Raw genomic sequence first — 17,478 nt, forward strand, 5'->3', positions numbered from 1 at the left:
TCCTTCCTCTTCATTCTCCTTCCTTCCTTCCTTCCTTAATCTCTCTCTCTTTCAGATTTATTTATTTGACAGAGAAAGCACAAGCAGGGAGAGCAGCAGGCAGAGCGAAAAGCAGGCTCCCCACTCAGTGGGGAGCCTGATGTAGGGTTTGATCCTGGGACCCCAGGATTACAACCCAAGCTGAAGGCAGAGGCCCAGTGACTGAGCGACGCAGATGCCCCCAGAGAGCAAATTTCTTATTACAGGATGTGAGCGAGCTCTGGCTAGGGCCTGGGATGCTCCTGCTCCCTGAACAGACCCTCTCAGGCACTTGGGGTGCCCTGCGTGGTCCTTAGCCCGCTGAGGGGTGAGAGAACCAACTGCCGAGGGAGGAGGCCCAACCTGAGGGATATTTTCCACAGGGTGGGGAGACCTGGCAAGTCGGGACCTGTAGAGAAGCACAGGGCCTTGGGGGGCCGCCATCCTTGCTGACATCCGTGTCTCTCCCTCCGCAGTGCCGGACACAGGCTAGCCGCCGACTTGGCTAACAGGGCCCAGCCTTGGGGTTGGGGAGGCCTGAGCCGGCATGCGGCACACTCACCGAGAAGGGCAGTCTCTCCGGTTGCAGGCGATGGGCTGCACAGCAGGGCGCACTTTCCCCGCACAGTGAGTGGGGCTGACTTCTGTGCTATTCAGGAGACACCTCAGGCGGGGCTGCTGAACGCCCCTGTTACCACAGGAGGCCGAGCAGGTTGCCAGTCTGTCCACAGACCACCAGTAATCTGTCACAGGAGGAGGATCACAGGTGAGAAGAGGACTGCACATTGCCCATGCTCTGTGGGCGCCAGGAGCTCCCGTGAATGACCCTCTGCCCTTCAGTGGGCGCCCTTCCCCGCTTAGGTAGCCAAGTGGCCTGGTGTCCAGGAGCATCAGTGACTTATCCATGAAATGAGTCCCAAACCCCTACTTCACGAAGTTACTGTGAGGACTGGATGTCATGAAAGCAAAGGGGCTGAGCCCGGTGCCTGGCACAGAGAGTACTTAACCAGTGGCTGGAGTCCTTAGTTTTAAGTAAGATTCCTAAGTACTTTTTCTTCCTAGTGGATTGCCAGAAAGTGACTTTCTTTTTCAACAAAGAGTTGCAGAAATATCAGAGATACTTTGCAATCGTATTTGTACGTGCACCTTTGAGTTGAACTTGGGGAAAAATAAAACCCACAAAAAACCCAGCCTACCCAGAGAGTACTCATTTCCATGAGACGATGACATCAGGAAGAAATTCAGTTTCTGTGGATTTTCTATTTGGGGATCTGGGACTTTCTGGTAGGAAAGCTGTTAAAAATAACTGGGGGCTGGTAAACTGTGAGTGCTTATTTGCAAGGTCGTATATTACAAATCTTGCAGATAGGCACTGGCTTCTGGTTTTCAGCTGAGAATGGCTGGTTGGCAAGAAAAGGGAACATTTACTTTCCTGTCCGGAAAGCCAAATGGCAGGGGAGAATGTTTAAGGGGAAAACCCATTTGCTCAGCAAAATCTCCCTCCTCCTGTGCTACACTGGCACAAAATTCTGTCCCCTGCAGAATCCCCCATTTTAGAATGCATGCAATAGAATTTTGCTTTCCCTCAAAATAGTCCCCAATGGGCCACAGGTAGAAATAGCCTCTGGAAAACCTGAAAGCCTCACTTGGTTTCCGTTACCAGACCGAGTTTGGTTTTGTTTCCTACTCTTTCAGGCTCATTCAAACCTTTTCTTGGTGTAGCTAAAGCCAGGCCTCCCCCAAGGGCTTTCTGAACCGCCTGTGTTCCTGGAAGATTAATGCAGGAGCCACAGAAAAGTTACCTATAGAACACTTAGCACATGACTGCAGCGCAAGACCCATGAGCACGATAAGCGGGTCCTGGCAGCAGCTTGACTCTCCAGGAGAGGAGGCAATAACCAAGTAGTTCAGATCCAGAGTTGTTTTTTTTTTTTAACCACACTAATGGAGAAAACTTGCATTAGTTTAATAAGCTGCTTTGCACGCATGTGTGGGTGTGCTTGCATGCATATAAGTGTGTGTATGTGTGACTCTAACTAGTTAAACAAGCATAAATGAAACTTCCTGGCTTTGCTATAGCATGGTGCTTCCCTGTCCTCAGTGGCAGCAACAAGAAGCAGCAGAAACACCCATTTGCAAGAGCAGCACAGACTTTTCCAGATTCTGCTGGGACAGAGCCTGTGGCTCTTCTGAAGGACCTCAATGTACAGAGTCCTGGTTCGGCTTGATTTGCATGCTCTAGGAGCCACTGAGATCAGACATCACTTAGTTTTACTAGAGAATTCGATTCTCAGGTAGACTTTCTTCTTCAAGAACTAAGCCCCGCTCCAAAGCCCTCAGGGTTTCTTACCTTGGATCACTAAAGAGGCCTTCTGCACGAGCACTCCTGCCTCGTTCTGAGCAAGGCAGCTGAACTCCCCTTGAGACCCGCCACTAAGATTTGCCACCTGCAGAATCTGTCCAGCTGCCAAAATGTGATGTGTCAGTCCTGGGACAGTTGCGACTGGCTGACCACCATGGAACCACGTGATGTTGGGGGTAGGGTGACCTTTGATGGGACAGCCTAGAAGGAGAGGAGGAGGGAGAGAAGCCATTAATAAAGTGAAATGGGGTATACACCTGATGTGTAGATGCATATGTACTGTGGGGTCTCCTCACCAACGGCATTTTTCTTATGCTTGCTGTTTCCAACCTAATAGATGTTTCTACTCGGGAATTTCAGGAAGATGACTATTATTCATTCAATGAAGGAAAAATTCTTAGAGTACCTAACGTGCCTATTTCTTTGTCCTTGTACGAACTTTTAAAAAAAATGAAGCAATATCCACTCATTGAATATTTTTCAAGTTAATTAGTTTCTATACTGATTTTTGTACTAATGGAAATCACATCTTCAAATGCAGTTAGTTGGGAAAAAATGCTACACAGTAATAGTGAAAAATCAAACTTTAATTGGTGAAAGTCTAATAGTTGCCACTATTTTACTGTGTGTATGATTTTCTAGTCAAAATTTTTAACAGAATCTAGGAAAACAAGTGTAAATGCTGACTTCATTTTTCAGCCAGTCAAGAAACTTGGCCTTCTAACTGCTTTTACCAAGCCTGCAGTAGACATGCACCTATCTATGTAGTCACTAAACATACTTTGATACATTAAAATCCTAAAATATTAAACTTAGATATTGTGTCTCCCCAAGCTTTTGTAGCATAGGATTATTAAACTGCAAAATTGTGAGAAAAAACTAATTTTCTCTAAACTCAGAGCACTTGCTGAATTTGCTGTTATATCTTCAATTTAGCTTCCACAGAAAATTTATTTGGAAGTTTACTTTTTATTTTTTTTTTAATTTAAATTTTAGGTAGATAACATGTGGTGCAATATTGATTTCAGGAGCGGAATTCAGTCATTCATCACTTACATACAGTACTCGGTGCTCATGATAACCAGTTCCCTCCCTGACACGCACCACCCATCATCCATCTAGTCCATCCCCAACCCACCTCCATCAATCCTCAGCTTGTTCTCTATCATTAAGAGTGTCTTATGGCTTGTTTCCCTCTCTCATTTTTTTCTTTTTCCCCTTCTCCTATGTTCATCTCTTTTCTTTATGATATTCCACATATGAGTGAGATCCTACAGTATCTGTCTTTCTCTGACTTATTTCACTTAGCATAACACACACTAGAGCATTCATGTCATTGCAAATGGCAAGATTTCATTCTTTTTCATGGCTGAGTAATATTCCATTACCCTTCTTGACCCATTCACCATTAGATGGACATTTGGGCTCTCTCCATCATCTGGCTGTTGTTGATAATGCTGCTATAAACATTAGAATGCATGTATTCCTTTAAATCTGCATTTTTGTATACTTTGAGTAAATACCTAGTAAGTAGTGCACTTGCTGGGTCATAGGGTAGTTCTATTTTTAATATTTTGAGGAGGCTCCATACTGTTCTCTACAGTGGCTGCACCAGTTTGCATTTCCACCAAAAGCACAAGAGGGTTCCCCTTTCACTGCATCCTTGCCAACACCTGTTGTTTCTTGTGTTGTTAATTTTAACCATTCTGACAGGTGTAAGATGATATCTCATAGTGGTTTTGATTTGGATTTCCTTGATGATGAGTGATGCTGTATCTGTCTTCTGCCCATTTCTTAATTGGGTTATTCATTTTTTGGGTGCTGAGTTTGATAAGTTCTTTGTAGATTATGGATACTAAAGCTTTATCAGGTATGTTGTTTGCAAATACTTTCTCCCATTCTGTAGGCTGCCTTTTAGTTTTGTTGTTTATTTCCTTTGCTGTACAAAGAACGGCTACCTGCATGGATGTGTGTGCCTATGGATCCAGAAGAGAAGGAATTTTTCAATGTTGGCTTGTTTTCTATTCTGGAGGAAACACTGTTAGAATTTGTATAGGATGCAGGGTTAACACAGGGAAGGTCCTTAGAGATGGTCTAGTCTAATGCCAGAGGAAGAAGCTGAGGCCCAGAAATGTTAAGACACTTCCCCAAGATCAAGTGACTGACCTGACTCCTTGCCTTGTGTTCTTTCCTCCATACCTGCTACTTGCTCAGCTGGGTACCAGAAATTTACCTAGGCACCTAGTTAGCTCTTTCTTTTTTCTGATCATTCCTTTTGTTTATCCCTTCCCCTCCACGACCCCCCCCCGCCTTTTTTTTTTTTTTTTTTTTAACATTTTCACAGTAGTAGTTTGGTTGAAGTGCTTGGAACAGACTATTTTAAAGAAGGGTCCTGGAAAAATAATGCTAATATTGACTGTAAGAAGTTCAGTATGGGATATCATTGTTAAAGATCCTGTTTTCATTCCTCCCTGCATTTACTCCCTTTGCCATGTAACTTTGCAGTAGCCTTCAATGAGGGGAGGGCTGTAATTTTCCTACCTCCTGATTTTGGGTTTGGTCATGTAATACTATGGCCAATAAAATGAGTCAGACCATATACTAATAATCTGAAAGAGAAATTAAGAAAATAATTCCATTTATAATAATATCAAAAAGAATAAAATACTTAAGAATAAATTTAACCAAGGAGATAAAAAACATGTATACTGAAAACTACAAAATGTTGCTAAAAAAATTAAAACATAAATGGGAAGCTGTGTCATGTTCATGGATTAGAAAACTTAATAGTGTGAAGATGTCAATACCTGCTAGGGAACTATAAATTCAGTACAATCCCTATTAAAATCTCAATAACTTTTTCTTCTTTTATTTCTTGCAGAGATAGTAGAATCCATCCTGAAGTTTATATGGAATCTCAAGGGATATTGAGTAGTCAAAACAATCTTGAAAAAGAACGAACTCAGGGGTTTCACATGTCCTGTTTTCAAAACTTAGTGCAAATTCTGTAGTAATTGAAACATTATAGCACTGGTATAAATACAGACATAGAGAGCCCCCAAATAAACTCTGGCTTATATGGTCAAATGATTTCCAACATGGAAGCCAGGACCATTTAATGGTGCTGGGGAACCAAGATAGCTACGTGCAAGAAAATGAAGTTATAGCCTTACCTTACACCATATACAAAAATCAACTCAAAGGGATCAAAAACTTAAACTTTAGAGTTAAATGTATAGAACTCTTGAAAGGAACCATAAGCAGAAACTTCATAATACTAGATTTGGCAATGATTTCTTGGATATGATCCTAAAAGCACAGGGCAACAAAAAATAAACTGGACATCATCTAAATTGAGAGCTTTTGTGCATCAAAGGACACTATCACCAGAGTGAAAAGGCAACACACAGAATGGGAAAAAATATTTGCAATTCACAGATTTGATAGTGGATTAATGTCCATAATACATAAAGAATTCACACAACTGAACAACAAATATAAATAGCCAAACTAAAAAATGGGTGAAAGACTTGAATAGACATCTCTCTAAAGATATAAAAATGGACAAGAAACACATGAACAGATGTTCAACATCACTAACTGTTACAGAAATGAAATCAAAACTACAATGAGATACATATCAGATCCAGTAGGATAGTTATTTAAAAAACAAACAAGATAACCTGTGTTGATGAAGATGTGAGAAAACTAGAATCCTTGTGCTTTGCTGGTGGGAATTTAAAATGGTGCAGCCACTGTGGGAAACAATATGGAGGTTCCTCAAAAAATTAAATGTAGCATTACCATCATGATCCACTAATCCCACTTTGGTGTATATACCCGAAGGAATCGAAAGCAGGGATTTGAATAGCTATTCGTGCACTGATGTTCATAGTAGCAGTATTCACAGTAGCCAAAAGGTAAAAACAACCTGAATGCCCATCAGTAGATGGGTAGATGAACAAATATATTATTTATATATAATATATATAAATAATACATTATAAAATATAATATATATATTATATATATAATATTCCATCATATATATGGAATATATATATGGAATATTCCATCATATATATGATGGAATATTATTCAGCCTCAAAAAGGAATGAAATTCTGTTATGTGTGACAAGCTGGATGAACCCTGAACACATTTAGTGAAAGAAGCCAGAGGCAAAAGCACAAATCTTACAGGAGGCACCTGGTCTGGTCAAGTTCATAGAAACAGAAATCAGAATATGGATTATCAGGGGCTGGAGGAAGGGGAAGGGGGGAGTATGGGAAATTACTATTTTTTAAATGGGTACAGAGTTTCTGTTTGAGATAATAAGTTCTGGAGATGGAAAGTATGAGTGTTGCACAACGATGTGAAGGCAATTAATGCCACTGAACACTTACAAATGTTTAAAATAGTACATTTTATGAGTTTTTTACCACCATAAAAGAAATGAGACAGATGTGTCGGGATACCAGTTCCATACATAAATCTCAAGAGACTGTGTTTTCACTTGTGCTCATGTGCCTTTGCTATCACCAGAAGGACACACTTGGACTGGCCTAATGGTCCCAAACGTGGGTGAAAGAACAGTGGAGAACAGCCAAGTTCACCCCAGCCAAACTCAGTTTAGATCAGCTGACCTTAAGATCAGCAAGAATAAATAATTGCTATTTTAAGCCACTGAATCTTACTATTATTTTATGTAATGTGGTGATAGCTAACTGATACACTTAGGGAGAAGGGATTTCCACAATTCCCCTAGGCCTATGGATTCAAGGCTTGGGGTAGGGCAGGGTTTCCACCTGTGTGCTGATTGCCCACATCTTCTTACTCAGGTACATTGGAGGAGCAGTTTCCTTGCCTGCTCCTGGTAGCATCTGGGCTTCTGTATGTTATTCAGTCCATCGTGATATCATTATACTCTTGTTCTAAATGGGGGTAAGAATGGTCTTAGGGAGAAGTGTGCAGAAATCAGTGAGCTGAGGATCTCCTGGGAGCAGCTGTATCTAACCCCCCTCCAGGACCAAAGGTAGTCTGAGTCAGATGCTGATTTCATTTTCTAAGAAGAGACAGGAAAACTGTACATTTATTTAGGCAAATAGCATGATTAAAAAAAAATGTGGCTTGTAACCAGTATAGCTTTTCAGACTTCCTTAAACAAGCCAATATATGTCTTAATCATATCTGCTTTAAAAAAAAAAAAAAAAAGAAAAAGGTGTCATAGATTGTTAAGATGCTGGTTCCAGGAATTTTTCTGTTTGGTCAGTGGGGACAGAGCCTTGGTGAGGCTGACTATATTCTAAATTGGTAAATAAGAATCTTGCTATTCCCAAGGAAACATGAGATATTTGGCAAGGAAGTCTCTTATATTTAGCCCTAATCTTCAATTTTCCAACTCCATTAGGACTGATTTTCTGAGAGAGTTTTTAAGCAGAAAAAGGAGTAGTAACAGCCTTAGGCTGTTTTCTATGGCTGATGGAAGTTACTTATCTGGGAGCCAGGAATCCTAGTCAGCTAAATAAGAGGTTCATTTGCATAGCAATTTACATTTATAATCCTCCCTTCTTCTTGGAATTAGAGGTCACAGTAAACAGCCAAGACATCTTTTTGGCCCGACTGGGTCTTGGGTCTTGAACGTGTTCCAATGGCCTTCCAGCCTGGTGCTCCCAGTGTGAATGAGATGGGGCAGAGTTCCTTCCAAGGGCAGGCATGAGGACTGATATGACATGAAGTTCTGAAAACTCAACTTGAGAAAGACTCATAAGGAGGAACAACCAAGATGTATGTCTGAGTAGCGACCTTCCTAGCAATCATGCCTCTATTCTGAAACCTATCAGGGTCAAAATCAGTTTTGCAGAAAGTTTTAGAAAGAAAAGCAATTGGGTTACTTTCAAATGTACTGACACAGATTCATGACTCCCCAAGAGAACTCTAGAATTTGACAGGGTTCCCTGGTTTCAGTTTTCTAATCTGTGAGGGTATTGACTTGTTATTGGGTATTTTTTTTTTTTTTAAGATTTATTTATTTGACAGAGAGACAGCAAGAGAGGGAACACAAGAGGAGTGTGAGAGAGAGAAGCAGGCTTCCCACTGAGCAGGGAGACTGATACCCAGCTTGATCCCAGGACCCCGGGATCATGACCTGAGCAGAAGGCAGACACTTAACCGACTGAGCCACCGAGGCACCCCTAGTCAATGGTTTTGAAGTTGATATTTCCCTTAAGGTCTGCAGAGGTACCTGAGAAGGAGACTCTGAGAGGAAATATGCATAAGGTGGGGGCTTTGGTGCCTCTATTACCATTTTAACCACAAAAGAATATACTGGGCTTCTGCATGAGGAGATTCCACTATTGATAACCATTGAGTTAGATGATCTTTAACGTGCATTTAAGATTCCTGGACTTCTCTAAACCATCTCAAACTCATCATCCTCATCCCTCTTCTTCCTGTCTGAGGTAGCCAAGTGCCAAGGATAAAACAGACCTATTCAATCTATATTGCTTAGATCAGTGTGCAGTGAAACAACTATGCCAGTGAAAAGTTCATGGAAGAGATGTTATATATAAAGGTTATTTGGGATTAAGATAAACTGGGACCAGGGATAGAGAGTAGGAAGGGGAGGGCAGCCTAGAAGAAGCAGCGTGAGCAAAGGTACAAAGATGAGAAAACTTGTGATGTGGTTAGAAGAAAAGACTAGTTGACTAGGCTAGGACATAGAAAACATAAATGAGGGTGGCATGGTGTGTGAGAGTTGAAATGGGGAGGATCCGGACAGCCAGGATCTAGTCTCTTGTAGGTTTCTGAAGAGAGGGAGTGATCTGATCTAGGTTGGCTTTAGAAAGATCTGAGGGTTTGGAAGGGGCAGGGGGGGTGGGAGGTTGGGGTACCAGGTGGTGGGTATTATAGAGGTCACGGATTGCATGGAACACTGGGTGTGGCACAAAAATAATGAATACTGTTATGCTGAAAATAAATTAAAAATAAATAAGAAAAAGAAAGATTATTAAGGTAGTTCTTTGCAAGATGCACTTCCTCGAGAGAAAGAATATATGGTATTGGTTCAGATGGGGTAAGAAATGAAATATATTTGCAAAGGTAGCTCTGATAGGATGTGAGGAGGAGAGGAATGGAGACAATGAGAAAAAGCAAATAAGACTGGAACACTAGTGAGACTATTAGCAGAAATAGGCAAGTCAGGAAGAGAAGCTATTGCTCATCTGCACTCCTGGAGATAGATGAGTTTAGTTTTAAGCATATTGACTTTAAAGGTTGTCATGGAACCACAGTATAGAAAATCCTTCAAGATGGCAGAGATAAAAATGGAAGTTAAGGCAGAGATATTTACTAGAGACAAATTTTGGGAACCAATTATATACATTTGTAAGGATGAAGTCTTCAGTGAAAAGAAATCAAGTCTCAGGACAAAACAGTGGGAGAACTCTAGCATTTAGTGATTGAAGGAGGAAGAAGAAGTATTAAGGAAGTCTGCAAAGAAATGGTCTGAGAGATCAGAGGAAAACTGAGATTACTTAGTATCATGGAAATCCAGAAAGGGGAGAGATTAAAGAAACTGGCTGTTAGGAAACAAGTGACTGGTAAGAATTTGTGTAGTGAATGAATAGCTTCATTTGTTTATGAAAATAACTGAATAAATAAACCTTTCCCCCATAGTCCTCCCACTCCCTTCTCAGGCAATAGGTAAACTCATTCTAATTCTGGTTAGTAGATTTAGAAATATAGGTATCTATATGATCAGTACATCCCACTCAATGCTATGCGCACCCATTTATTGAATTTAAGAGAAAATTTCCCTCTGGGTGTTGAATCTTTCGAATTGGACCAACATCCACAACCCAATAACCATGGGTGATTAAGAAGATAAAAAAATTAAAGAGGATGCTTAGGAATGCTTCAAATGTTGCAAAACAGGAATGGAGGAGCTCTTGATCAGAAAACTCTTTAAACAACCTGACTGGGGATTCTAACTTCCAGTAATGATGAATAACTTGGTTGGAATGACCTTCCAGCAAATAACAGTCATAACATCTAAAGGACAACAACAACCCCCATTAAACAACTTTTTGAAAGCCCTGAAGAGTGACCAAAAGCAGTGACAGAAACAGGAGGGCAGTGTATGCTTGAGACTTGGCAACTTCAAGAAGTGTGATTTGACAGCTTGTAGCTTTCTACCTCAAAGCCCATGTGGGTCAGGGAGGTGGCCTGAGATGTCAGAGGACAGAGTCTGGGAGCTGTTTTAACAGCTGAAAAGTTAAGGGAGAAAAGCCTGGAAGAGCCATGGGAGGATAAACCTCAAAATCTACATAAGTCCTGGCCAAATTGTTTGCCAAAACCTACAGGACCCAGCAAAAGAATAGCAGGTAGAAGCTGAAAGAACAGACTAGAAAATTCATTTAGTTTTCATTGCAGGGAAGACAGAGGTTGGGCTTTGAGTCCAGCTAAGTTAACTGTCCAATAGAACAAGAATAAAACACTCTTTTAGGGAACATAACAGAATTCAGAGTCTCTACAATATCTTACAATCTTGAGGTCATGACTTGAGCCAAAATCAAAAGGCAGACACTTAACGGACTGAGCCACCCAAGTGTCCCTCTATGCTTTTTCTACGAGGGTTTAAGAAATTTAAAAAAATTTGCTGTTCCAGCCTGTTACTGTCAGATATTTCCTCAAATGCCTATATTCTGCCCAACTTTACAAGTTCCTACTGGAAGGTTCACCTTCATTCATTTAGCCCTGTTGAAGTCAGATCCTTTTCATTTGTATTTCTGTCCCCCTCAATTCCATCGACTTTAGTTCAGTTGCTCCGTACGGCAGAAACTGCTAGTGATCCTATCATAATGGTCCTCTCCTCCTTGGAGTGAAAGAACTACTGAATTTTAGTAGGGTATCTAGCTGCCTGGTATAGAGTCGTCTCCCATACCCCCCCTGCAATAAGGCATAAGACATATGATTGTATTCAGTGAAACGAGAGGGAAAGTGATGTGTATACTGCCTGGGATATGCTTTTAAAGGAAAGAACTTGCTCTTTTCCCCTTTCCTCCATCCTGTTATTGAGAACTTGTATGTAGAAAAAACCATCTTGGCCTAGGTGGATAAGGATGTCAGAGTGACAGGAGTTTCAAAATATTTTTGCCTGGGTCCCTGCATGACATGGTAGGTTATCAGGCCATGCTTCAAATGCCTTCCTCTGGACTGCTCAGTGAGACAGAAATACAATCTTATCCTGTTGACTGCTATTTTTGGTTGTTGAAATGTCTATCCTAACTATGACAGTCCTCAATATTCTTTCCTTACTGAGACAGTGTCCTGCTATACAGTTTATTGACTTTTCCTTCCCATCTGTCTAGGGACCAGAGAAGATGTACTTCTAGGAAGTGTAACTGATCATCTTGAATATGCCATTAGGAAAGTCTGCTTTCAATAGTAAAAGGAAAGACTGAAATAAACTAATTATAACTAGAGCAAATGAACAAACTTACTGGCCATCTGCCTTTTCCATCACTAAACCATCTTTCAATGCTTTGAACTGAATACATATCTCATTCTCCTTAAGCACTTACTTTGTATTCTGAAGTAGTATCCACCTCTGCACACAGGCAGTGCAGCCCTCCGTGCTTTTATGTACATATTTATGTGCATGTCTCTATGTGTACACAGTGGTCTCTGAGGTTTGCCCACCGCAATAGTCAAAATAAGAAATCTAACATGAATTCCCACAGTATATGTTCCCAGTGAATAATTATCCATGTTTCACCGCTAATGAGAAAACCTGGCTTGTAACCAGCGTTCCTTTCTGTCACGGACATTTCTCATTTGTTAAAGTAAAAGAAGTATCAATCATTTTTTTTGAAGGTGAGCGATTTCTCTGTGTGCCATTTACAAGGACACCAAAACCATGGGCTAACGTGTTCCACACCTCCAGAGAGACCAAATGATGAACCGCTCCCCTGCCCCCTCTGCTTTAGGGAGGATGGTAACCACATCTCACACAGGGACTAGCATCTCCTTTTCTGTTTCCCTCCCAGCTATGTGAATGTTGGCCATCTCCATCCTCCCAACTTCAATGCCTACCCCAGGAAGCAGTCACTCAGCAGAGAATGACAGTGCTCTTTCCTCAGACCTCAGTTATGACAGATCTTGGGTTGGCTAGGTGTCCGAGGAGGAAGCATGCTTGGGAAGGCTGCCTAGCTAATGAGAGTTCTGGCAGCAGAAAGCCTCTCTGTATCAATCCTTTGTAACCAGTAAAAGAAATTATTGCCTATAGGCTTCCATTCCTAGGTCTACTGTGGCTCCAGACTGAGCCAAAGCCAGGTGTGATTCATACATGTGTGAGGGTTTTTTTACTATTTTTTTTAACACATTAACTATAGAATAATAAAAGTTTGGAATGAGGGAGATGTGCAAAAATAAGAAAGTCAAATTAAATATGAAATTGCACCCATTGGGGGTTGTTTTGGCTGTAACCTGCCACCAGTTGACATCCCTGATTAAATCAAACTGACCTTACTGACATTCTTCATCTCTGTGTGTTTCACATTGGTTTCTGTAATGAAAAGAGCTTCACTCAAGAAAACACACTGAATCAACAGATCGGGGAAATGTGGTGGGGAGAAAACTGGGAGGGCTGGTGGTCCTGGCTTCTAATTCCTTGCACCCTTTGGAAGATGCTGGTCTACCTTAAAGATGGTGAGATAGGGCTGCCTTTGGGACACCTGTCTAAAAAGAAGCTCTGAACTCATGATGGTCATTCTTTAGTAGGTCTTTTTGTTGAACTGAAGGGCTAAAAATCAGCAGGATCTCTGGTCTGCTGAGAAAGAGGCAAGCGGCTTGATTTATGGGCTTCTTTGTAGGTTAGATCAAGCCAACACAGGCATTCCTTAGCGGCTCATTGCCTGAGGGAACCACACATCCAGAGTGGAATTCCGTAAGCTTGTAGATTTCATGAGAAGAAGACAAGAGTTCAGGGTGCATCTTCTCCCTTCTCTCCTCCCTTTCCAGCCAAATAACTCAGGAAAAGGCATCTGAGCTTGAGAAACCAATTGTAAAGAGTAAAAAATGGAAATAGACTGAAAGATCCCAGAAGGAGGAATGGTTTGAAAATGGGGATCCACGATCTGAAAGAGGAGGAGAAAAAAGTAGTGCTCTGGAGGGTTTCACTTATTGAACTTCTATCTCAAGGAAAGGAAAGCCGTGGCAGATTAGGACGTGCTGTGTAAAAATATTAAAGACGTGGCATTCTTACTTCATGAGCTGGCTCCAGGCCTGTCAGCATTTCCATTATAATCCTGTATTTTTCACGGAGTTAAAACTTACTATAAAAATGATGTGTGCTGGGATGAAACTTGGCACTTGGTGTAGTCAGTCTGGGAGTCCTTTCCTTAATTTAATTTTACAAAACTGGAAAACACTCAGCCATTTACATTTATGGAGGGATCTGCATGCTGCACGTGGTGTATACAGTGTGTATTGGCCTCACTCTCTGGCCATGGGGTGATGGATGAGAGTGGGGAGTCTACCCCATTGCCTTTTCTGGCTGGTCCCCCTTTCAGGTTTGCTGTCCCCTTGACTTTGAGGAATGGTCTCTAAGGCAGCATGTAATGGGTGGGAACTGGCACTAGGCAGCAGGCTGAGAGACATGATTAATTCATATCGGAAAAAACTCTGTTCCTACTCCCCATTTGTCAGCTGGACCCCAGAAGGCTGTGGGAGAAGACACACAACTTTAATTTTCACTCCCGATTTTTGGGACCTCCCAATAAGCTGGTCAAATAACCAGGCCAAGACTATTCCCATGTACATTTGCCCAAAGAAAACTAACTTTAAAACATTCCTGGAAAGAAGGAACTATACAAGCCCATTTTCCATTCCCCAAATGTCTTTTTACCCCTAGGGCAAGCTTTGGGTTTCCACTGGCAGGGGGTATGCTAATGTCTCCATGCTCCTGGGCATCTGGTAGAAGAACTTGATATATTTCTCAGCATGAAAAGTAGCTCCATCCAGATTTATGACTTGATTAAAGCCTTGCCTTCTCCAAAGTGGTTTGGTTATTGCTTGGCTACTGCCCTCATCCATAACCTTAGAATCTGATTATTCTCTCACAGGTAAGGAAGGTGAATGGCATTTAGGATGTCCATACATATGGCGTCTCGGCTGTGAACACAGAATTGCACTGTCTGATTTAGAGCTTGGCAGTGCTGAACAACACGCTTATCCGGGGCTGACTGGACTACCTGGGGCCATGGGGTTGGGAGGGAGGCAGGGGCTCTCAGAAACTGGTCCAATTTCTTTAAACTCACGGTAGTGTTGACGGGGATTGAAACTATCTCAAGTGGATAATACACAGAGTTCCCACGTGTCTCTCTCTGCCAGCAGGCTCTTGGCATAAAACGCACCTTTAAAAACACATCAGCATTTTTTCAAAGTTTCAAATTTCTGGGTTTATAAGTCCCTGGTTGACTCTACCCTCAGGCTGCTGGCAGGTGCTACCCGGCCCGCAGGAGGAGAGACTGGGGTGACCCCAGAGGAGGCCTGGCTGGAGGCTGTCTGGAGCAGAGGAAGGGAGTTTCAGCCCACTGATGAGATGGCCTTTTAATGAACCCCAGAATGTGGCTCCTGCTTGGGCCATACCATACTTCTGAGCAGGATCCCAAGTCAGAGCTCCCCTCTCTGTGTAGGTTTCAAGGTTACACCCACCAAGTCCAGATTCTGGGAGGAATGGGGCTGATGTTGCATGTTTGGTCCAAAAGGGGACAGTATTTCAGGGCTTTCAAGAAGTGCTCTGTAAGAATCAAGGCGCTACCTGCTGTGAGAAAGAAAAGGCAGTTCCAGCCTCTCTAAATATTCTTGTCCCTTGAGGAATACAGCTGTCCTCACGCCCTCGCTCAGGCCAATGGACAGGCCAGCTAGAAAACATCCAGATTAGGGGGAAAAAAAAAAACCCCAAAAAACACAAAAAACAAAAGCCAGCAGCAGCTCAGCGCCAACATGCCTTCATGAACTCAGTGTAGGTTTGGCTCGTGTAAGGGCCAGAGCATTTGCAAAATAAATAAAAACCCACACAGGCCAAAAAAAAAAAAAAAGGAAAAAGAAAAAGAAAAAGGAGCCTCCACTCAGCCCGGTACACACCCCATTTCAGCTCTCCTCTGCTGACCGTGGATGTGAAGAATGGCTGATATTCATAGCAGGTATCCTCCGAGGCCTGACTGGGGCAGGCCACAGGGTTCAGCGGCAAGTCACAGGAAGGAGCAACTGCCGATGAGGCATTCCAGAGCGGGCGCTGGGGGTGGAGCTGCTGGGGGAGTGCGAGCACCTTGTCTGAATTTATTATTCCCATAGAAGCCTCCTGGGTCTTGAGGCTCCAGAAACTCCTCAACATAGTAAAGAAAATAATAAACAACCTGGGTAAGGTGAATGGGGTGGAGGGAGTTTAGCAGGGGAGCTGAATCGGGGCCAGAAGCCACAGGGAGGGGAGGGGTCGGTGCTAAGTGTTTGCACGGACACCACTGGCTCACTCTGCTCGGGTCGTGACATGTTCTGGCAGGTGAGGTCTGGCCTTTGGCAGCTAGGACGGAAGAATGTGTCGTTTGTGAAGGGCCCATAAGTAGAGATGTCCTAGGCGGAGGAGGTCGGACACCTACAACCCAGGCTGGAAAGGCCATCACGGCAATGGGACATGGATCTGAAGAGCAGAGAGGGCTATCCAAATAGCCCCTCTCTGTCTTGCAACATGCATTTCTGGTACTGATTTGTTTTGGATTCTAATACTTACTGTATTTGATGCTCATAGCTGGCTACAGAGTCCAGAGGCTCCCTTGGAACACTCAGTGTGCTCCCTGATGGCTTACGGGAGAGGTGGTAGGTTCAGATCCTCAGGGCCAATTCTGACCTTGGAAAGAATCACCTGGACTTAAGAGTCCCTAAAGCCAATGCAATCCTCTTAGGAAACTGGGGATTCCAGACAAGCTAGCCCTGGGTGAGGCAGAGTACATGCTGCTTTTCCAGGAACAGATAACTTCTTCATTGAATTTGTTCTTTATGGGCTTTCCCATTCTCCAAGCACTCATATCAGGGGAAAGTAGAGGGTCTAGAATGGGAGATGCATTTTAAGACAGGGCTGTTTACCTAATGTCTGTACAACAGATGGATGTAAGAGCTAATGTTCCTACTGTGCTTCTGATAGCCATTTCAAGGACAGCAGAGAGAGCTTGGGCAGAGCAAAAACACGCAGTGTGGGGACAAATTATGCCTATTATTCAATAACCTCACAGGGCACCTACACTCCACCTTAAAATGTACAATTAACATTCTGCTAGAGTTTTGTTCCTAGATCTTTCTAAAAGACTAAGGCTGGGAAGTACCAGGAAATAAGGAAGGAATTAACTTTTCCTATAGTAATGAGACGTTTTTCTCCTAAAATGCATTTTTGGATTACAATTTTGCAGGGATGAGACAAAAGAAAAGTGTTTCCAGTAACGTGCTCATATACTGCTATCTCTTTGTTGAAATAATTTCTTAAAAACTAAGCAGTAGAAAGCTTTGTTGTCATTTTTGATAAGAAAGTCCAGAGCAAGAGTTGGCAATTTTTTTTTTTTTTTGTAAAAGGCCACACAATAAATATTTTGGACTTTGTCATATGGTCTCTGTCACAACTGCTCAAGTCTGCCATTATAACTTGAAAGCAGCTACAGACAATATATCAATGAAAAGGGAATGAAATGAGTGTGGCTATGCCCAGCTAAAACCTTATTTACAAATAGGTGGTAGTCTAGTCTTCGTCTAAGGGCCAGCCCCAGTCTCGGTATGAGATAATTAGTTTCTGAACACTAAAAACATACAGTGTAGTAAAACCACAAAACAAATGCCCATGCAAGATGTATTTTTACCTCCAAAGGCAATAACCATTTTCAGAAGAGAAGAAAGATGAATTCAATACCTTCTTTGCTAGGTAATAGGCTCAATTTGTTGTTTTAGAAACATCTAGTGATAATTCATTATAAATTAGAAATCCAGAAAACTATTAAGAATAAAACAATCCTAATCACTATGAACATTGTTCCTTCTAATCGTACATGTGCAC

At 42.2% G+C, this 17,478-nt stretch overlaps 1 protein-coding gene across 1 annotated transcript in view; it reads right to left on the reverse strand.

The window, feature by feature from the left end:
• The window catches only part of ADAMTSL1 (ADAMTS like 1), a 381,590-nt gene that overhangs the window by 27,527 nt on the left and 336,585 nt on the right, over nt 1–17,478 (reverse strand). Inside the window, exons 24-25 of the mRNA XM_059411591.1 lie at nt 2,369–2,581; nt 581–761 (exon numbers count right to left, since the gene is read on the reverse strand). Of these exons, the coding sequence (XP_059267574.1) occupies nt 581–761; nt 2,369–2,581 (394 nt within the window). The remainder of the gene's footprint in view (nt 1–580; nt 762–2,368; nt 2,582–17,478) is intronic.

This window comes from Mustela nigripes, chromosome 9, assembly GCF_022355385.1.
Source record: "Mustela nigripes isolate SB6536 chromosome 9, MUSNIG.SB6536, whole genome shotgun sequence".
Classification (NCBI taxonomy): Eukaryota; Metazoa; Chordata; class Mammalia; order Carnivora; family Mustelidae; genus Mustela; species Mustela nigripes.